Source organism: Coffea arabica, chromosome 6c (assembly GCF_036785885.1).
Source record: "Coffea arabica cultivar ET-39 chromosome 6c, Coffea Arabica ET-39 HiFi, whole genome shotgun sequence".
Classification (NCBI taxonomy): domain Eukaryota; kingdom Viridiplantae; phylum Streptophyta; class Magnoliopsida; order Gentianales; family Rubiaceae; genus Coffea; species Coffea arabica.
In genome coordinates this window covers 13,606,924-13,628,276 of record NC_092320.1, presented here as the reverse complement: position 1 = coordinate 13,628,276, position 21,353 = coordinate 13,606,924, and the positions used below count along the sequence as shown (strand labels likewise).

Here is a 21,353-nt window from a genome sequence, read left to right as displayed (position 1 = left end):
CCTCCTCACAAAATCAAAACCCCCAAAATTTTCCAAATTACCCATTTTCTGGTATTCCTACAAATGTCCAAAAATTAATGAAAGTTAATACTTTTTTTTAAAAAAATAACAAAATTATTTTTAAAAAATTACTTTATTTATTTATGGGATATGAGTTATGTATTATTAAAATAAATATTTAATTTAATTGTGGACCCGTACTATTACACCTTGTGGAGTGGAAGTATCATGAAAGAAGAGAAAGCGGAATACTGACGTGGCATGTGGATTGCACTCTAAAAAATGTAAATCATTGCGGATGCTCTAACTAATTTTTTTTCTTTCAAAAAGCGAACAATATATAGCTACTAACAGGAAATCGGAGATCAAAAGCACGTAGACAAATGATTTCTGCAACTTAGATGACTTTCGTTTCCCAAATGAGTTGCTTTTTTCTTGCAATTTTTTCATACAGCATAAGTTTAGCCTTACAAGTTACAACCATGCCGGAAAAAGTATTGCTAAAGGAAAGACCTTTCTAACATGTATATATATACGTCTCACCCGGGAAATTTATTCTGTGGACAATCCTTAGTCTAGTAAACTTTCCTAGTTGAGTAAATGAACTAAATTTTGTTGCTCGACCTATTTCATTTTCTTTTCCTTTTTCTTTAACTTCTTTGGTAAGAGAGCCACACATCTCTTTTATGGTGTCTATTTGACGGATGACTGAATTTAGAAAAAGCCCCATCTCCAGTTCAAACTAAAGGTCGTCACTCCTTCCACAATTGTTTGTTTCGATTTATTTCGGCCTTAGTTTAGTTTATCTTCTGCATTTTGTACTTTCATACTCTTCAGTCTTTGACATGCTATTGCTTTTGCGTTTGTTATGGAAATGGTTCTTTAGTGCACTTATGGATCTACTTTATGAACTCAACATTCCGTTTGGATTGCTATTTTTAGGAGAAAAATGGTAATCCAAAACAATAAGGAGCATCAATTCTTCTTTATATGGTCCGTATCATGCGTGCGGCTCTAGTCATGTTTAATTCAATCACAAAGTATTTAGCAACCATGGCCTGCCATTTCCCAAAAGGAGTAGTAATTTTTGGGGAACCAACATTTATCAATGAAATCTTCACAATATGAAGGAAATCTCATGGTTTTCAACCATGCAGAAAGAGGAGAGGACCAACATGCGAAGAAATAACAGAATAGCAGCTGCAACTTCACTTGGTCTATAAACAAGTAAAGAACGTGGAGCCAAGTGCAAAATTGGATTAATTGCTAGGAATTCTGGGAATGCAGCAAACAAATTGCAAACAAAGAAAGCTGAATAATTGTATCAATGACCCTCGAAATTAACTATTTGATAAATCTGATCTATTTACAGACCAGTAGTACACCGTTCAGAAAATTATCAGGATTCTTCATCAAAACAAATTTCTGAATCCAAAACAATTTCCAATTTCCAGCTAATCATTAAACACCAGTAACAATAGACACTGCAAAGCAACCAGTTCACCATCTAAATGGATTACATATGACCTGCATATACGGCACTATGAACCATCATCTATATTTGCTTTCATCAGCTTCTGCAATGTTGAACAAAAAATTCGGAAAAGATGCAATACGAGGCAGATTAAGTAGAAGGTCTCCAAGTGAGTCTCTTCTTGGGATACCTGGAGTCTGCTTGGGATCCACTGAGCTCACTACGTTATCGTGAGCCTTCATCTCAAACATAAAGTCACTAGGGTAGTTCAATTCAGCATCTCTCCCAGCGAAGGGTCCTTCGGAGTGATTTTCTCCCTCAACATGTGCACTGGAAGCTACTGTTGGATCCTGCAGAAGACAGCAAAGCGAATTGACCTTTTTCATGAGTTTCTCATCTGAAGCTGCTACATTCTGGGTGTCACTAAGCATAATCTGTGCAATGTTCTCAAAAATGTTCTGACACTCTGATGCCTTTTCCGAAGGAATACTTCCAGAGGTCACTTGTTCTGAAATATGTTGTCCAATGTGACTCACAAGATCAGTCATAGACATAGAAGGATGAAGCCCCGGCACTTTCAAGTTTTTCAGCCCTTGGGAATCAGATAGATAATAGTTACCATTCCCTTCAATTGCATTTGCATCCATAACTATCAATAAGCACAAGACGGTGAGTGACAGATCAAAAAAACCAAAAAATACAGTATAATTCAGATTTATCTAATATCAACAAAATCTCCAGAAAAAAGATTGGAACTTAGCTAACTAGCCAGTAAAGAGGTTTGAGAAGGAAGATGCAGAAGCAGGAGAAATTTTTTTTTTTCTGGTCATCTCTGCAATTCACCATACCTTACTCTAAAATTTTTACAGATACTTATATTTACATATGCAGGAACTTCACTCAGTGCTGGCTTCTATCAAGGTAGTTGACAATAATGACAATAAGGCAAAGGATATACTTGTAATTTTATAGAAGTGAAGCTCTGTACTGGGGAAGTTAAGGAAATCTAACGGTACAATTGAATGAAACTCGAGAACAGCAACTCTAAATAGATACGAAACATTTCAAAGTACGTCTACAATACTCTAATCAATCATGAGAGAGAGAGAGAGAGAGAGAGAGAGAGAGAGAGAGAGAGAGAGATCAACTACTAGGGCAATGAAATTCAGCAATCAGTAAAATCCTATACATGGTGCAAGTACAAAGGCTTGAGCAACCGAGATCTTCGAGCTAAAAGAAGAAAATCACAACCAACCACTAAAAAAGAAGCTGCATCAAGGATGAAAACAAAAAGCAAGAGAAAAGACCATCCCAACTAACAGACCCCATGGCTGCTAACATAGGAGGATCCTACAACTCTTCAACAGTTCCGCATATGAACTTCAAGTAAAAAATGAACAAAGAAAAATGATAGCAGCCGAGTAACTCTATAAGCTTCAAGTCATAAGTCTCAATATACTCTTTAATCATTCCCAAAACAAGATGTCCAGTACTTAATATAAACAAAAAAACAAATATGTGAGGAACAGGAACTTCTTTTGCCAAAAGATTCAAATGTGACCATCTCAATCAGTAACTGATTTCCACTTAACAAATTCACACAAACATGAAGAAGAGATACCTGAGCTTGGCGAAGGGGCTTCTTTGGCTGAGCCCGTAGTGGCTGAATCCCAGGTATCGAAATTCAATGATGACAAATCTGAGATGGATGGTGATGCTACATCAGGAAAGCTTGAAACAGAGGATCCTTCACCAGTCCGGAGTTGACTAGATTTAAATTCATCTGGATTTTCTACAGCAGAAGCTTGCGTATCAAAGTAGGGTTCGTCCATAACTATCTCAGGCTGTTGGCTCAACATGTTAAGTCGTGTATCACACTGAATCAGCTTTTCAAAATGCTTGTTTAACACACCTGGAGGGCATTGCAGAATATGTTGCCTGTTCAAATCATGTAAAGGCCTTCAATATTGACAGCCATTCAGCTTTTGACAAATATGGTTGCAAATGGAAAAGAAAACTCAACAGAAAATCTTTCCATGCACACGAATATAACAAAAGTCAGCAACAGATAAGTATCCAGTTGTAAGCCTAGTGATAAACATTGTTGTGCACCAAGGGCATATCCATTCAAGAGTATAAGCTTGAAATAGTGGTCTCTTTTCCAGTTTCAGTAAAATCAATCAAGTAAAAAACAATCATCTCCTTTAACTGGTTCAAGTCTTCAATTGTTATGAAAGAACAATTTTACAAACAAAAAGCATAAACTTCGAAAGGTGTAACAATTCAAAAAACTTCATCAAAGAACAGACAAAATGGTGTACAACTGCAATAATTTCCATGGAATTATGCAACGCATCTTATGATCTAAATGCCCTCTGATGCCAACAGAAAAGAAACTAATGAACAATAACAAGACTCCCAATCTTATATATGCTAAGCCAAAGTAGTCACATTAGTCTAACGCAAAAAGCTGTAGACACACAATAGTAAATCAGACACTTGTAGAGGTTTATCTGAACACAAGACTCAATCAGTAATAATGACTATGCATACAGTCATCTCTAAATGGTTATGTCAATTTTTGCTTTAAAAAGATAACCCCAGTACTAAGATGATGTCTAATGATTTACCTATGTATACTAGCCTGTCCATCAGTAAAATCAGATGCTGCCTGCCACAAAGTGTGCTTTCGGGGCTGTGGGTTGGTCTCCCTGAAAAACAGAGGTTGCCGGGCAAGCTGAAACACCATAAATACTGTTAAATAACCTAAAAATAAATGGTAAACTAAGCCAGATGAAATAGAAAGCTTAGATATGGCATCATACTCGAATTAAATCTTACCACTAAAGTCAAAGTGCTAGGCCCATTATCAGGAAAACTTGCTTTAAGAGCCATAATATCAGACCACTGTATCTCTATTTTACTCTTCAACCCAGCTTCAAGAACTTCCCAAACAAGCTTGTGCTTAGCAAAGTAACATTTTGCCACCAAGTCACCTTCATGCCTAGCGACAAACTGCCACCACATAACAGATACAAGGTAAAAATATGGTTCAAACATTTAAGACATGCATTAAAAATATTTTAAAAAAAAAAAAAAAAAAAACCATGATACATACCTCCCAACGTCCAATCCTTATAACAGAAGCAGCGAAATTCGAAGCCTTCATCTTATCAGTTGCAATTGAAGCAGCTGTGTTTTTTGCGTCCTTGTTTGCTGTACTGGTGCTACTGCCAGATTGAGCCACTACAGGAGAAGCATTGTTCTGGGATAGCCTCATTTGAATTAAATCCAGCAAAGACGGACTCTTCCTTAACCGCAAACCCAAAGGGCTAGGTTCATTGAGCGGATTGTACTGCAAAGGTGTAGCAGTAAAATCATTGTTCGCTGTGCTCCACTGTTGCAAAAAACCAAAAAAAAATAATTATATAAAAAATGAATAAAATACCAAAGTTGGCACAGAAGAACTTGAAACAAAAAACAAGTCAAACCCATCAGGCTTCCAACACAACTAGGTAGCTGGCCATAAAATTCTATTAACCTATACTCCAAATTCAAAATCCAAGTTGGTCCCTCAACTCAACTATAAAATTGCCAGATTGGATGCATGCAATCAACTACTCGAGGAAAGTTCCATAATTGCAATGATTGACTTCTGGTATCACTTAAAACTGGGTCCAAACAAGATGGGCATCCTTACGAAAAGCCTTATGAAGACTGACACGTTGTATTAAATTGCATATGACAAAAATTAAACAACAAGCATGTAGATTACCATGTATGCAGAAAACCACAGCCTTGCAAGCGCAGACCAACCAAGAATCTTAATGAAAAGAATCATCCTTTCATGCCTAAAAGATGAACACCAATATCTCTCCTACAATAGTGGAAAATTGCCTTTGGAACCTAGTTTAAGAACACCTCCTCCATTAATACTTTTATGAATCAAATTTATTCAGGTAATTTCAAAATAAGATTGCTCACATTCAATACAAAAAAAAAAAAGTTAATCAAGTCATCCTTAATCCTTGTACACTACTAAATATCCATTTTCCTCAGCTTTACTTTATATGCGGGTTTCACTATTCGGTAGCTGTAACATTTGAACTTACGGCATGTAACAAAGATAAATTTAATAAAAAAGAAAAGTTTACACAAGCCCAATCTATTTGCTTATCCAGCACAAACCACTAGTTCTTTCAGCCTCCCTTCCGATTTTCTAAACTATTCTCTGATAAAATAACAATTCAAATAAAATATAATTCTAAAAAGAAATTGGACCTAAAGCCACCAAAAATATTCTCATTTAATTCAGAATAATTACTTAAAACTTAGAACTAATACTTATGAATTGAAAAAAAAAAAAAAAGAGGAACTACCTGAATGAATGGCGGCGATGATGAGGTAGACGGAGACAACCTAGATCGTTTACTTAGACGTCCGTGACCTTCCTCGGCCTCAACCTCCTCCGCCGCCGCGATCTCCAACTTCACCGACGTATCATTCCCGGCACCAAACGACATCGTTCGTGACCTCATTTTCGACTCAACCATCAAAACAAAGGAAACTAACCAAAAAGAAGAAAAAAAAAATACATTCAAAAGATGAAAAGGGAAATTTATCAGGTACTGAAGAATTCAGGTAAAAAACATAAAGGGATATTGGTTGAATTGGATAAAGGAGAAATCACGATAGTGCCGAAGAAGTTGGAGATTTTAGAACTGAGCTGAAAAGGAAAAGAAAAGTGAAGGATAATTAGGGCATAAACCCTAGAACTTGAAGGGGAAGAAATATTTTTGGAGATTTTTCTTTCCCTTCCTTTCTTTCCTTTCTTTCTTTTCTCTTCCTTTTCCTGTGCTGCTTTTGGATCCTTGGTTTGGGCAGACAATGACAGAAAAAGGAATTTTTTAAATTTTGGTAAAAAGGGTACACGTGCCTTAAATTATTGGATGGGTACTTTTCGAGGTTGTTGACGACCAGATTCGAGTACTCGGGTTTCTGGGTTAGATCCGAATTAATGGTTTACAAATCCGAATTTACGATGTTTTGTAGAAATTGAAAAAGAAAAAAATAGTTGATTATTATTTCGCAAAAATTGAAAATAAAAAATTATTCACAAAATGCTCATGATCAAGAAAATTACTAAAAGTGAAAGTAGTATTTATTGCCAACTCAACCATTCTTTTATCCTTTTTCTTTTGAAATTTCTTGAACTGCATTTTTTTTTTCAATTAAGAGCTGAAATTATAAATAATTTTAACAAAATTCATCTAGATTTTGTATTTATTATTGCTCTATCGAAGGTGTTCACAAATACTGTGAAAACTGATGAGTTGCACTACTATTTCTTGCTATCATTATTACTTGTTCTAATAGTTGAACTGAAACGAAATTGAATAAAAAAAACTCCTTAATATTTGTCAAAATACATTCAATTTAAATTACTAAAAAAATGACTGGAATAAGAGGTTTTAATTTTTTTATCGAGAATCTGCATCCTCATAATGTAAATTTATTAAATTTTCTCAATTTATTTCATATCACTCTTTTTATTCTTGACAAAAACTGAGGTTGCGGTGTAATTAGAATTGTATAATAAAACAAAAAGAATCTCATGATATAAAACAAAAAAAAAAAATTGACTCTTCTGTCGGGTTTGGATTCAGTTCAGGTATTCGGCCCATCTACTAAAATCGGGTCCAACAAAGTTATAGCCGCCTGCCAAACGACAGCGAATATAGCTATTGTAGAAGTGGATAAATTGTGGTCCCAGATTCCTTGCAACAAACAAGGAGGTGATTGGGATTTGGGAGTCGGTGGTGTTTTGCTAAATCCAAATTCCCATATATGCCCAAATTTAAAATAAAAAAAAAAAAAAAGAAAAAAAGAAGGAAGCCGAAAAAAAGAAAATTTAACTCTTTCCCTTGTCGGATGAAGCTGAAAAGGTATAGGATCTCCATGAATGGATATTTCCAAAAATTCTTCACAGATTCGTTGTATTATCCTTTTGGAGTAACCGTTGGGGGATAGCCAAAGAGTGAGAAAATAAATTCTAATTAAATAAGAAGAGCAAAATGAGTCATGGCCTGTACAGGGAACATTTTGTTTGATGTACGTGAGAAGAATTATATGTGTCATGAGCCATCTAGAATATGCTAATGATCTAATCCTATAAATTAATACATGAGATAATCCATCTCAGTTATGACATATACAGAAGACATTAAATTGTTGTACCAAGGGCGAAACATGCAGTCATTAGGGGGATTAATGTTTGCCAATTTAAGTTGGTTGCCTTGTTTGTTTGGATTACCATTTTTCTTTAAAAAAAATTTTACGTAGCTCTTAATTATTTTTTATATTGTATATATCAAATCGTTATAATAGATTTTTTTAGCAAAACTCCAGAAAGCAGCAATCCAAAATTTGAATTAAGTACTATAAAAATTAATATAAAAACTTAATCCAAAAATTTTGAACCCCTAACATTTTTTTCATATATAAATTTAAATTTTCATTTTATAAAGATAAGAAAATAGGCTAAAATTTATCATAAATTGGTAATGCTAAAAAATGTGCAAGTTAACAAACTAAGAAAAAATAAAATAATAAGATAAAACCAACAAATAATAATAATAATAATAATGTTAACATCATGACAAAATGAAAATTTTGAAAAAAAAAAAAAGGTAGGGGAAAAGAAGAGACTTGGGGAGAAGAGAATTTTAAATGGGTTAATTGGGTTTGATGGGTTACCCAATAATACCCATTTATTAAATGGGTATTATTGGGTAACCCATTTATACCCATATACAAAAATTTAAGATACCCATACCCATATATTCATAGGCGGGTATGGGTAAATCTAGTTAAATGGGTTGATTTGCCACCTCTAATCCAAATAGACATCTCTAGGGTTGCAAGTTCAGGAAGTTGGAAATTCTGCTACATCGTCACCAGAGGTTGTTTTTTTTTTTTTTTTTTTTTTTTGACGTCTTCCTTTCTTGATATTTTCGACCACAAGAATCAAATTAATTGAACTGAACACACCATCCAAACTAGAAGGAAAAACCAATATTGATTTTTTTTTAAAACAATTACCAAGACCTATACTATTTTATCCTAAAAAGAAGGAAGAATCAGCTGGATTGTATAAGAAACTAACACAATTAAAAAAGGTGCACTAACTCACAATTAAATTTTTTTTTTTTAAAACAGCAAGGTGGTAGGGTTGAATTCATGATCTATAGATAAAGGGATTTTAGATCTCTTTTGATATTGAATTCAAATCCTGATTATTCAGTAGTTGAATAAAATCAGGGAAAGTAGCTGCAGTCAACGCAGTAACTAGGAAGGGTAAGTTTAACATCTTAACTCGTAACATAGAGCTTAAAAACTTGATCAAAGAGTTTTTTTTGGGTGCAAAATTCAACTATTTCCCTTGTCGGATGAATCTCAAATATGGTAGGATATTTCCAAAATTTTCTTCACAGGTTCATGTACCATCCTTTTGTGCCCCCGTCTAGTTCTTTACACCATGCTCCAAAACCCACATAAGAAGAATTAAATGAGCTATCATCCTGTTTGCAGAAAACAAACATTATTGTTTGACGTTGCCATCTAGAACAACATCAATGATTCGGTCGTACAACTGATTAGGTAGATCCATCCCTTTGGCTCTAGTATTTGGCAGAATCATTTTGAAATGATGCTCAATGGCTGAATTTAATGACAAGAACATCACAACCATTATTGGTAGAAGATTGGGAAAGCACCTGTGATCTTCTATTGTAGTAATTGTTGAACAAAAATTTCTACCAAGTGCAATGACAGTATGCCGCTTACCTCATTATCTCTGGATCATAAACCTGGTCTCAAAAAGCATCTTCTGGTTTGTTTGGATTGTGTTTTATTTCCCTAATTTTATCTGCTTACATCATCATTACAATTTCCAATACACCTTTTTATCTTCTCAATTATCTTTTTATCTTACACACATCACATCACAAAAAGTGCTACAGTAAAAATATTCCAAATAAAACACAATCCAAACAAACCAGGATCAGGCGTTAGTGTTAAGGACACAGCATAGGCTTCTTGACCTCAAGACTAGAGCTGGCAATTTCGCCCAACACCCAGCAATCCATCCAAACCACCCACTAATTTGAGAGGTTGGGTTGGGTAAGTTGGGTATTGGGTCAATTTTGGGTTGGGTAATAAAAATTCACGTGTATTTTGGACGGTTTGAGTATTTGTGTTGGGCACTCATTACCCAACTTAAGTTAAAAAAACAAATAAATAAATTAAAATCAAGAAATAAGAAAAGACCAGCAACTATGTAATGAAGCCAAATGTTGGATCAAGCAAAACATCCCCTGGCCAAAGTTTTATTCGGCAGACTAGTCCAAGTCTTATCTATAGTTGCATCCTATTCTGTGGCTTGAGCTTTTTTATAATATATGCATATTAGCACAGTAGTATTTGCAAATTGTGAATTGTTGCGAAGTAATAATTGCAGACATCATATCATATCATATTAGAAATTGGATTTTTTTTTTTTTTTTTTGTTTACATTCTTTCAGGCATACTGCTTTAATCATCATGGTGACACCCAAATATGCATCCTAGACTATACTGAAGCCAGATCTGACCAGTTAAAAATCCCTGCAAATTGTTGCTGTATTCAATTTGGACCAAAAATTGTTGCTTCGGTCTCATAGTTTGGACCAAAGCTATACCCAATTTGAAAATCCTTGCTTGTATAAAAAATAATGAGTTCATCCAAGTAATAGTGTGTATTTTAGTGTGCTTGTATGTGTAATTTCAAAAGAGCTTAAGAAGAGGATGTGTGTTTGTATTTGTGAGTGTTTTAGTGTATGAAAATATGTCTATTTATGTGAAAATGTGTTTATGCGTGTGAAATTTTTTTTGTATGTAAAAATGTATTTGAGAGAGTCTATGTAACAAAATCTATTAATTAATATATTGAGTCATATTTTGGTCATGGGTTTGAGATAATCCAATATGACCTGACTCAAAATTAACCCAATCTAAAGTTGAACGGATTAGGTATAACTCATTTAAATGAAAAACCCAATACAACCCGTCCAATTGCCAGATATACTCGAGACAGAAAGCAAGCTTTCTAGTGGACAAGAGAAAGTACAGTAACTCCCACCAAAATAAGGACCCGGAAAAAGGAGCTTAATCCTATCTGCAATTATCAGGGCCTTAAGATTTATCAACTCGAAAGGAATGTTAAATCTCTTAATAGGATTGTAAGTGCGATTGTACGAGTTCTCTGCAACAGGATCAGCAGAGTTTTAGCGTTGCTAAAGCAGAAAATAGCATTTAAACAGTTCAACAAAGAAACAGAAAAAAAAAAAAAAAAAAAAAAAAGAAGAAGAAGAAAAAGATCCACTTTGTCTATTCAGCAGCTATTTACCAACGGATTAATACTTCTTGTCAATGTCGTTACCAGGAATGGTAAACTTACCATCACAAGGTGGCTTCTAAATTTTTTTTGTCTTTTTTTAATAAATAAAAAAAAAAAAGAAAAAACTTTGCTAGACGTGAGTTCATGGTGTAAAGTCATTGCAAAAGTAATAGCGAGCAGAAGTTCTTTTATAAGGTAGATGGTTAGACCATAAAATACAAACTAAGATGGAAGGGAAGGGCAAACAATGGATTGCTTACTTCCTCTACGTAGAAAAGACGTGCTTCAGTACAAAAAAAAATAACACAGCATCTGCTGCAGTGCCCATCTGCATCAGCTCTAGTTCGCTTTGCGATTTACTTTCAAATAAGGCAAAGCACCAATTACATTGTTGTAGTCGCTCTGGTCAACTTGCACCTGCATAAAGCATGAAAAGCGTATGATGAAGAAGCCCAATGAGTTGATTCGAGACTAACAGTTTAGTAGATGAAGGGACTTCTGATTTGTCATGTTTCATTAATATATCTCCATGTTTCTGATTTTGCTAACTAGAGTTTGCTTAATGAGAGGCTTCTTTCCTCTTTTCAAAAGCAACTACAGGCTGCACAGCATAAAATATCGAAGAAGCCTTGAACTCTAAAACCTATCTGTCCTCTAAAACCTATATGATGTTGAAGCCCTGAACTCAATCAAAGTGCTACATCTGATTAGACTCTGAATCTTACCAAAAATGCTTAAGCATTTCACTCGATTTTTTTATTTGTTATTTATCTGTAAAGTCTTGTTCCATTTCTTGATTTCCGTACAAGATTGTCCTCATTACATTAGCATTTAGCAACTTATGAATCTCCATAGGGTTAAAATAACATGCAACAACGTGAAGTATATGAAGGTATACTTCTTACTTGTCCCTCAATAGCCAAATGACACCCTAAACTTGGTCTAAATGTTCCTTTTGTTAGACTTAAAATTCTAGGTACAGTGCTCAAGCAGTTTGCATTGTGCTTTTGATTAACCATCACAAAGACACATTCTGCACAAATTTAAACTTAATCTTTCAAAAAGGACATTACAATCTGTAAGAAAGCTTAAAGTCCATTTATCAGGGAAGATTTCTCCAATTCCTATAGCAGTGAGTTCCCCAAAGAAGACAATGGACCAATTCCAGTACTCTTAATTGTGCAAAGCATTGGGAATAACAAACAGACAACAATTTTCTTTCTTCAATTCTTGTTTTCATCAGCCATTTCTTTCTTTCGTTCTTTGTGTGTTTCCATGACCAGTGATGGTTCAAATTTTCTTTTATTGATCTTAAGCAATGGCATTTTTTCCTTTCTAACGTATAGCAAATAGATTAAGTAGGTTTAATTAAGACAAATAAGTCCTTTACTTGCCAGCACAAGCCTGACCTTAATATAAGATCTCAGGCAGCACTTATGCACGTTCCCACCCACCAAATATAACTCTAGATAGTACCTTAAGCTCAAATTAGCTAATCTCTAGTGTTAATTAAGTTTCAGAAAAAACACGTTCAAAAATTTCCATCACACTTTTTGAGCAAGTAACCCACTTGCCACAGGAAGGGAAAGCAAAAAAAGGTCTTAGCAAGTCAAGCCTCAGTAAAGATGAAGTTAGCTTTTACAGCATGCATTACTGTGCCCGTGAACAAAACTCAAGTAGCTTGAGACTAGAAAATTTGAGTGACCATGGAGCAGGCTTAATTGGGCACAACCTTAGTCAGCACTCTTAGAATTTCCCATAGCATAAATCACTTACTTTAGGGGAAAAAAAATTGTTTTACACCATCCAACAATTTCATCTTTCTTTCAGTCACTTCTCCAAGATGTAATGTTATTGTACCTTACATGGACTTAGATTGGAATTAAGTGTGGCTAAGCATCTTTTTAGATCTGAAATCTTAAAAGGAGCTCTCCACGATATTTATCCAATCATTGCTAGTCTCCTAGTAGAACATGACCTCCAATATTTTTGCAAGTTCTGAAGGCTACCTGGTCACTCTGATTGCTAAGATTGGCAGAAGGAAACTGTGAACTGGATTAGCAAACAAACTTTAACCCAATCAAATCAAAACCCATTTGCATACAGGGATACCATGCCTTGTTTCTTTATGCTATTCTTCCTTTTTCACTACTTCTCTTGGATCCATTTGATTCAGTGAACTTTCTTAAAGTGTTCTCTTTCAGGAACCAAACAGATTAGCACTGACTCCTTGTAAAGCCCCAACCTCATGTAATGACTAGCCAATATACTTTCCTCCTTCCACCAACCTATTGCTTTCAAAGGACATACTCTAATATTAACCTCAGGATAGTGTGAAGGGACAAACCTCTTTCTTTTGCTCTCTTAGACAGTTTACACAATCAACCAAGCAAACTTAGCTCTTCCTCAAAGAAAAAGCTCACCATTCTACTATAAAGTTTCCCCCTGGTTTTGGCACTCTGCACCTTTAGAATTCTTCTATCCCTTCCAAATCACCAAAACACAAGCTCAAACTTGCACATCGCTGATTCTAACTAGTCCAAAAGAAGAAATCAATATCCGAAGGCCAGTATTGAGCCCCTTAGCTGGCCCCCATAGGTGTTCAAGGCTAAGTTTACACTTGGACAACATTGATCGTTTTGGCAGTGATAAAAAAAGAGCTACAACAAAATATTAAAAACACTTGATTTCATTGTCTTTCTTACTGTATCTAAATCACGGCATTTCTCCTATGAAGATATGTATGATTTGAAAACTTGATACAACAGAGTTGGGACGAGGTCAAAGGAAAAAAACATACACTGTACACCAAAATTATATTATTTAAAGATTAAAGTTTCCAACAGGTGATCAGATAAACCAATTAGAATTCACTTCTACACAAGTTAATTGATCAAAACAGTAGACAGAACCGTAAAACATAAAACAAGAACTAGAAATGATCTCAAATTGCATCATGAGGAACTTGAGAAAAGAAGGCAAACCATCTTGGAGAGTCTCAATTTTCTCTTAGTATTCTTCTTTGCCAACAAATGCTGCTTCCCAGCTCTCCTCCTCATAATCTTCCCACTTCCAGACACCCGAAACCGCTTCGCGGAAGCCTAAAAATCCCAGAGAATATAAACACCCTTTCATACAGCTCACAAAAACCAATTCAACAAAATTAAAGCTCAACAAGAAAAAAGGAAAGAAAAAAAATACCTTGTGGGTTTTCATTTTATAGCCTTTAGCACAGACGATAGTGAGGAACTGTGGATTACTGATCTGGGAGGGGGAAGCAACAGTGGAGAGCCTGTTAAGCACAACTGGGGTGAACCCAGAAATGCTGCAAGTAGAGCTGAGGCTAAGTGAAGTTTTCTTGGCGAAGGGAGAGAGGTGAACTGTCCTGACTGGGTGATGTTGTTGGGGACCCTTTATGCCTAAGGAGAATACCATTGTTGTTGTTCTTGAAATTGGGGATGATGCCATGGTTTAGGCCACTGTAGTGCAGCTCCGCCGGGAGAGAGGGCTTGGGTGGGGAGGATCTCTGGGAGGGTGGAGGGGAGACCGGAGAGATGATGTGGAGAATGATGTGTGGTGACTTTTTTTTTTGGGATTTTGGGGCATCAACAACGGCCAGCAAAATTTTCATCCAAAATTCTTACTTCTTTTTTTGAAAAGCAAAATTCTTACTTCTTTCTTTGAAAGCAAAATTCTTAATTCTTAATAAAGACTTCGGACTATATTAAGACCATTTTGTTTGTACATTATATATTTAAAAAAAAGGAACCATTTTGTATTTTATTTCTTTTTTCTTGGTGGTGCTTCTATGAGACCTTTAAATTGAATAATTAGACCATATTAATTCCTAGATTTATAATTAGTCACAAACATGTATTAGAAATTTGGTAAGTTTAATAATCTCGATGTTGATGAAATTTTTTGAGGCAAGGGATGTTGAGATTTTTATTTTCTTTTTTTTTTTTTTGGTGTAATCATTGAGATGCACGTATGAAGCAGAGACAAGACTTTTCTCCATTGCATTGAAGAGAATTTCCCTCCATTACATCCTAATAAAATTTATTTAAAAATTAACATTGTTCATAATATATTTCATTACACGTATTAGTTATATATGAAATTTTGTATGAATTTGACTAAGTTTTATAGTCTGATTAATCATTGCAAAATTTGTTTCAATTTTGGTCCACTTTTCCACCATTCAAATGTTTCACATAAATTGAATGTCAAAATATTCTCAAAAGAATATTGTTTTTCTGTATGTTGATCTAGGGATCGAAAGAAAAGTAATAACATAATCAAATGATTTAAAAATTTTGTAGTAATTTAGATATAAATAAATGAAGATCAGTGGACAGAAATCCAATTGAGATAATCTTAACCCATGAAGTAGCTATAGTTAAATTGCTTGTATCTGTAAATTATTTCGAAACCTCTTTTGAGGGCACCAAAGTTCGTTCTTTGTTTATTGTTTGCTTTTTACTCGATTGTTCACGTATGCATGGTACATACTTCGTCTCAGTTCTGAATTTGTCTGTCCGTGTTTACTTAGATGGCAATTGTGATACAGGGACACCATTCAGATTATTTCTCTAAGGTCTTTTATCCACCAAGAACTATCAGGCTATCAACTTTCTGCATTTGTATATGGTGGTAATTCGACCCGCGGGCTAGCTCGAGCGATCCGCTCCTCCTAGCTAGGGTATGGCGATCAAAAGGTCCTGGCCAACCAGGGTTCGAGTCCTGTGTGCAAATGCTCGGTGTGGAGTGGGGCATCCTCTCCCGGGTCACAGGAATTAATCGGATCATTAGGTATTACTAGTCCGAAAACCCGGATACCCCTGTGTAGACAAATATATATATATATATATATATGGTGGTAATTCGCAACTCTTCCCCTCACAAATATGAAAGAAAACAAAGATTAAACGCTATAAAATAGCAAGGGGAAAAAGAAAACAAAAGCAAGAAAGGCTACTTTGAAAATTGTCTGTTCTTTTTACTCAGATGATGCCTGAAATTGTAACAATAGCAGTACTGGATTCTTTACAAGTCAGCTGACATCTAAATGAATAATATAAATGCTTTCCCCTTTGCCAGGAAGGGGCTGGATATAGATCCCTGCTAGCATCCATCTCTCATTTCCATCCATGTTCTTATGCCCCGGATGAGGAGCACTATTCATTGGATACAAAAGGGAGCACTTTGTTCTTTTAACAGTACAATCTTTTCACTTCAATTGCTTTCAGGTTTCATCGGTCCACTAATTAAGAACAAAGACACGGGGTTGGCAAAATCACCATGGACCAAGCAAAATACCCAGCTGCATTCCACTCGAAAGAGAACTCCCTTGGCTGAGACCAGCCGCATTCAGGGGGGAAAATGAAAAATTATCGACACAGGATCAATATACAACAATCTTTCTTTAGGATCAAATGCTGAAAATCATGACCTTGTCAGGATGGCTATAGACTCCCACTCCAAGCTACATATAACATCCTGTACAGAAACATGGAAGTATCAATTGGTGCAATGTATTAAATAATAACTCCAAATCTATCAAAATTAGAGTAAACTAGTTCAACGAAAAGCAGAAGTAACACAACTTCCACTTACTGAAGGATTTTCTTTGTCAATGTCAAAGCTATTGATGGCACAGGGTTCAGCCAGAAGCTCCATCGGTACTTCACCTATCCGGTAGAAAAACAAACAGAATCAGTTCCAGCCATAACCATAAAGTGGAACTCTTTCAACAATTAAGGAATGGAAATTCAAGGAGGAATTCATTAAACAGTTAACCAGAAATTAAGATGCTTACCTTGCTCAATCACAGCAAGAATGCCATCTTCTGAGCATATCATTGCAGGAAGAACACGTGATGATGAGACATTGCGGATATTAGAAGAATGAGTGTAGTTGTCATATTGGACCTCCCAAATCTCACTCTCGGATGGAGAATAAGTTTCAGGGGTCCCAGCCCCAGAAAGAATTACAGGCTGGTGCTGCCACCGAAGATCCCATGCAAACACAGTCCCAGAAGAGCCTCCTGCCTTCAGACACATGATAATAACACAAAATTCAAATTCTACCACGATAAAGCTGTTAATGAAACAATTTAAGAGTTGTAAACCATGAAAGAGTTTTTGTCTCTAAGTCATAAAATAACAATGGAAAGCTGTGAAACTTCTTTACACAATGGTATGGAGCTGCAAAACATTCCTATCAAATAGCATGTAACAATATTTCATTTACAGCCATCCCCAACAACGACATGTTCTTTATACAGTAACTAGTGCTAGGCATTCATATTATGTAGATCTATTCCATGATCATAGCTAACAAGAGAAGCAGCAGGAACTGTCACTTCAAATTCCTGTCATGCTAGACAATAATTAGTCTGTTAAAAGCCATAGCATAATCCAGGTATGCTATTTCATGCACCTTAAAAGCCATAGCATAATCCAGGTATGCTATTTCATGCACCTTAAATAGGAACCTTTCAATTTCATTAACTGTTCAAAAAATTATTGGACTAGTATATATCCCTTTTGAGTTCTGATACCAAAGAAATTCACACTTCAAGAAATTTTGGCTGTGAAACAGAGTATGACAAATGATTAATCAGTGCCGCTAAACTAACCTCCTTGAGACTGCTGATTTCTTTGTGCTTATTAGACCCAAGCAAATTATGTTAACTAACAACAGCTCATAACAAGACTTGTGAAGATTGATACAGAAGAAAGCTTACAAGACAAGTGTGCTTTCTTGATGGATGAATATCGACTGAGTGCACAATACCAGAAGTAGTTCCAGAACTCCTGTAGAATCAACAAACTAACTAATTTTAGATAACTTACCAATAGAAGAGATCAACGAAAATGGTATTAACTTTTAATTCTGGTCACACCTAAGAATATAAAGTGTTTTGCAGCCAAAGTACTCCATAAACAAGTCAAATAAACCAATTCTACAACTCCCAGCAAAAGATTATCAGTTTCAACACCCAAGTATGAAACCAAAGCAGATGTTTAACTATCATGAATTAGCAAAGCAGTTTAGGCCATTAACTTATGGAACTTTGTTTGGCAGTTTCATAACAACAATCCTGATCTAGTTAAGGATTCTGAACAACTACATCATGAGACGCCACACAACTAAATATAAAGAAAGAAAAGTGTTCAACATCCAGTGCTGCAACTTTTAGCATCATTAAGTTCATAGCATGAGATATTCATTAAAGCTTCTGTACCTTTTGAAAAGCTTCTCATTTATCAAAAGGAAGAAAATGATACATAGACATACTATAGTTATACATTAGACTACCATGTGACATAACAGGTTAAAATGGGCCTCATTAATCATCAGATTTAGACCTATGAAGTTTAAAAGCAAGAAACAAGGATTAAGTGTTTAGCATTGCATAACAACAACCGAAGTTGGCTGATAGTCTCAACCAAATGAAGCATTTCTTTCATCAAATTTGTTTGGTTAAATAAGACAAAGCTTATTATACTGCTATTAATGAATGCTCTTCTCAGAAAACTTTCTCTGACAAACTTCAGTTCACGAAATAACAAATTCTAAAAGACCAAACAGCTTCCCTGCACAAATTCATTCCCTTAAAAAATTTTCCTTTCTAAGAGTTTCCCTGCACAAATCCAACAATTTGTTATTCACTCCTTGCTCTAATTGTGTGCTTATATTTTTTCTCATCAGGCAATCCTGCAAACCAGCAGCATTTCAAACATACGATCTGTTACATGCCAGATTTTTTTAATTCACAACATTAACAAGTAAAACTATTAGGCTAGGTAAATAATTACATGAAACAAATGATTTGGCTTCACTCAATTAAGTTCAAAACCAACCCCAAAGAAGAAAAAAGAGCATCATATGAGATAAAACCAAAAGGAGCAATAGACCTTATACTACACAGAAAAAGGAAATATGAAAAAGCATAGATGAATACATTATGAAACATGAAAAGATCCAAACTTTGAGAAAATTCAAGGTACAATGAGTTACCAATTGCCTTTGAATTGAGACACCGGTCCGCCGGGCCGTCTCTGATCCCACCATTGAAGGCTATATCCCAATCCACCAGTCACAAACTCGAACGGCGAAGCCCACTTAACAGTGCTATAAGAAACCAACCCATTACTATCAAAGAACCTCTGATTGCTCCCTCTCCCCTCACTCCCAATTCCAATCAGATTAATCTTCCCATCCTCACCAACACTCACAACACTACCAGACCCATTTCCATCCACATCAATCCCCGAAACGGGTCCGCGATGGAACCCTTTTTCGGGTACTGAAAACTCAAAATCCAGAGACCCATTAACTAAATCAGCAGACAAAAACAGCAAAGACCCGGAAAGGGTCGAGGCTACAATCAGGGGTTTTGGTGATTGGGGAATTAAAAGGGTCTTGAGAGATGTGATTCTGGATGGGGTCGGGTAAGAAGATTGAAGGGATAGATTGGGAGGTGAATTGGGGGTGTAGGTGAGGGTCTGGAGGGACGAAATGGAGGTGTCGGAATTGAAAGTGGCTAGGAGAACGTGGCGGTGGAAGGCGGAGAGCTGGGGGAGCCACCGGAGGGCGTCTATGTACTGGTCCTGAGGGAATCTATGGACTTGGAAAGGCGGAGAGTGGGAGGTGGGTTGGGGGGATGGAATGGTGAGGGCCATTGTTTTTGGATGGAGACGTTAGGGTTTTGGGAGGGTTTAGAGAATTAATGGCAGTTTGAGTAGCGGGCGGGATGACAGTTTGTATCTGCATTTCACCACTTGTTTTTCTTCGTAGTGGTACTAACACATTTAGCATCGTCGTGACTCGTGTGTTCAAACTTCAAATTAGTATAAAAATAAAAGGCAAATACATCATCATAAAGATGTTTATTTTTTTTCAACAATCCTATGAAAATCAACCATCTAAAGGCGGTACCCACTAAATTTCGCTGTACAAGCAATTACTGACTGGAAGGGAGCTCAATCAACCTTTAAAGGGGATCCTCCCACAATAATAAAGATGTTTATTAAAGTAAGCAAATTGTCTATATGTTCTATATTTTTGCGAGTGATCTACCAATTCTATCACTAAAATTTGTAACGGGGTTGTTAGATGGTTTGATTTACAGCTGAGTTGATTTCTTGGATGTAAAAGTTTGGATTTTTAAATGTGAATGACCAATGTGTTTCATTTTAAATGTGAGGGATGAAAAGAATTTTTTATGAAATATGAGGGATGAAACAGGTCATTTTTCGTTAAATTAAAGAAACATATTTGATTATCTTCAATTTCTTTCTTTGATCCACCATATAAGAGTTACATTCTATTGTAAGTTATATGCTAGTAGTAAAGTGACCACACATTTCTCTAAAACTCAAATCAAACGGTAAGAACATTAATCTCGACTTCACTTGTTGAATTTAAAAAAAATAAAAGAGTTATTAGAGTATAATTGCAATAGGACATATCCTTTAATTAGAGGTGTAAACGAATCTAATCAAGCCAAACACCCTATTTTTCAAGCTTGTTTGATTAATTTAGCGAAATTGAAATTTTGTTCAAACTTGTCTTATTTATTTATGGAATCGATTTTGAATGAGTTTTTTTTATTATAAAACATAAAATACTATTCAAGTTTTGTTTAACTAGTTGATAAATCGAATTCAAAAAAGTTTTTATTAAGTTCTAAAAAACATAAAATGCTATTCAAATTTTTTTGTTTAGTTGATAAATCAAACTCAAACAAATTTTTATTAATTTGAACTCGATTCGAGTATCGAGAAAGTTTATTCATTTTTCAACCCTATTTTTGATATTAACTCAAAATGTGTGCTTTTTTTTTTTAATATTCTCATAGCTATATAATTGAATCTACCGAAAGCATATCCCCCTTCACTTCCTCTCTCTCTCTCTCTTTTTTTTCTCTTCCTCTAATTTCGAACATCATTTAATACTTTGTATAAACTGTAGTTATATCCACTTGCAAGTCAAAATCCTACTCAATGGTCAAACACAAGCTAAACAGTAATAGGAGATAAAATCCAATTTAATTTTAAAGATTAGCTAAAACAACTTGACCAGTGCCGTGTTGTTGTTTTTTACTTCCCCCTATAGGCTAAAGTTGATAATCATATTAGCATTAAAGTTGGAGACTATGCATTAGGCATTATTCATGATGAGGAATGGTTTAATCCTCTGTGCTGTTGAGCACTTTTGTAAAGAAATGAGGGGCCTTTGCTCCAAATGTAAAGTTTAGTTGATGATCAATATAGTTCTAATATCGTTTCGGAAAAAAAAAAAAAAAAAAAAAAGGCTAAAACCTGTGGTTAGAGCTACAACAGTCGTAGTTGGATAAATTGACTTCTGGCCATGGTTTTGCTAACTTCTTTATCTTTCGGTACGATGACATGAATTTCAAGATTCAATGCCAGC

The 21,353-nt window shown here is 35.3% G+C and overlaps 3 protein-coding genes across 3 annotated transcripts; all 3 read right to left on the bottom strand.

Moving 5' to 3' along the window:
- Positions 1 to 1,319: 1,319 nt before the first annotated feature.
- On the bottom strand, positions 1,320 to 6,317 carry LOC113694230 (uncharacterized). The gene is made up of 6 exons (XM_027213115.2): positions 5,854 to 6,317; positions 4,593 to 4,871; positions 4,316 to 4,489; positions 4,105 to 4,211; positions 3,096 to 3,412; positions 1,320 to 2,123 (listed from the first exon to the last, which is right to left on the bottom strand). Exons 1-6 carry the CDS (start codon positions 6,025 to 6,027, stop codon positions 1,552 to 1,554), a joined length of 1,623 nt encoding a protein of 540 aa, XP_027068916.1. The 5' UTR covers positions 6,028 to 6,317; the 3' UTR covers positions 1,320 to 1,551.
- A 4,763-nt stretch (positions 6,318 to 11,080) lies between these two features.
- Positions 11,081 to 14,505, bottom strand: LOC113691830 (large ribosomal subunit protein bL35c-like). The gene is made up of 3 exons (XM_027210128.2): positions 14,112 to 14,505; positions 13,895 to 14,011; positions 11,081 to 11,327 (listed from the first exon to the last, which is right to left on the bottom strand). The coding sequence occupies exons 1-3, from the start codon at positions 14,376 to 14,378 to the stop codon at positions 11,250 to 11,252; spliced, it is 462 nt and encodes a 153-aa protein (XP_027065929.1). The 5' UTR covers positions 14,379 to 14,505; the 3' UTR covers positions 11,081 to 11,249.
- Positions 14,506 to 15,885: 1,380 nt separating this feature from the next.
- On the bottom strand, positions 15,886 to 19,737 carry LOC113691807 (nuclear pore complex protein NUP43). The gene is made up of 5 exons (XM_027210106.2): positions 18,936 to 19,737; positions 17,659 to 17,728; positions 16,729 to 16,960; positions 16,527 to 16,600; positions 15,886 to 16,409 (listed from the first exon to the last, which is right to left on the bottom strand). Exons 1-5 carry the CDS (start codon positions 19,598 to 19,600, stop codon positions 16,356 to 16,358), a joined length of 1,095 nt encoding a protein of 364 aa, XP_027065907.1. The 5' UTR covers positions 19,601 to 19,737; the 3' UTR covers positions 15,886 to 16,355.
- Positions 19,738 to 21,353: the final 1,616 nt, after the last annotated feature.

Excerpts from the sequence above, each read along its gene's own strand:
- LOC113694230 (XM_027213115.2), bottom strand. The coding sequence starts at position 6,027 with ATGGTTGAGTCGAAAATGAGGTCACGAACGATGTCGTTTGGTGCCGGG. Across the intron at positions 4,490-4,592 it reads TAAGGATTGGACGTTGGGAG|TTTGTCGCTAGGCATGAAGG; the intron begins GTATGTATCATG and ends ATGTGGTGGCAG. Across the intron at positions 2,124-3,095 it reads AGCCCCTTCGCCAAGCTCAG|TTATGGATGCAAATGCAATT; the intron begins GTATCTCTTCTT and ends GCTTATTGATAG.
- LOC113691830 (XM_027210128.2), bottom strand. The coding sequence starts at position 14,378 with ATGGCATCATCCCCAATTTCAAGAACAACAACAATGGTATTCTCCTTA. Across the intron at positions 14,012-14,111 it reads ATAAAATGAAAACCCACAAG|GCTTCCGCGAAGCGGTTTCG; the intron begins GTATTTTTTTTC and ends TGGGATTTTTAG. Across the intron at positions 11,328-13,894 it reads AATTGAGACTCTCCAAGATG|GTGCAAGTTGACCAGAGCGA; the intron begins GTTTGCCTTCTT and ends TGCTTTATGCAG.
- LOC113691807 (XM_027210106.2), bottom strand. The coding sequence starts at position 19,600 with ATGGCCCTCACCATTCCATCCCCCCAACCCACCTCCCACTCTCCGCCT. Across the intron at positions 16,961-17,658 it reads CAAGAAAGCACACTTGTCTT|GCAGGAGGCTCTTCTGGGAC; the intron begins GTAAGCTTTCTT and ends ATGTGTCTGAAG. Across the intron at positions 16,410-16,526 it reads TTGACAAAGAAAATCCTTCA|GATGTTATATGTAGCTTGGA; the intron begins GTAAGTGGAAGT and ends GTTTCTGTACAG.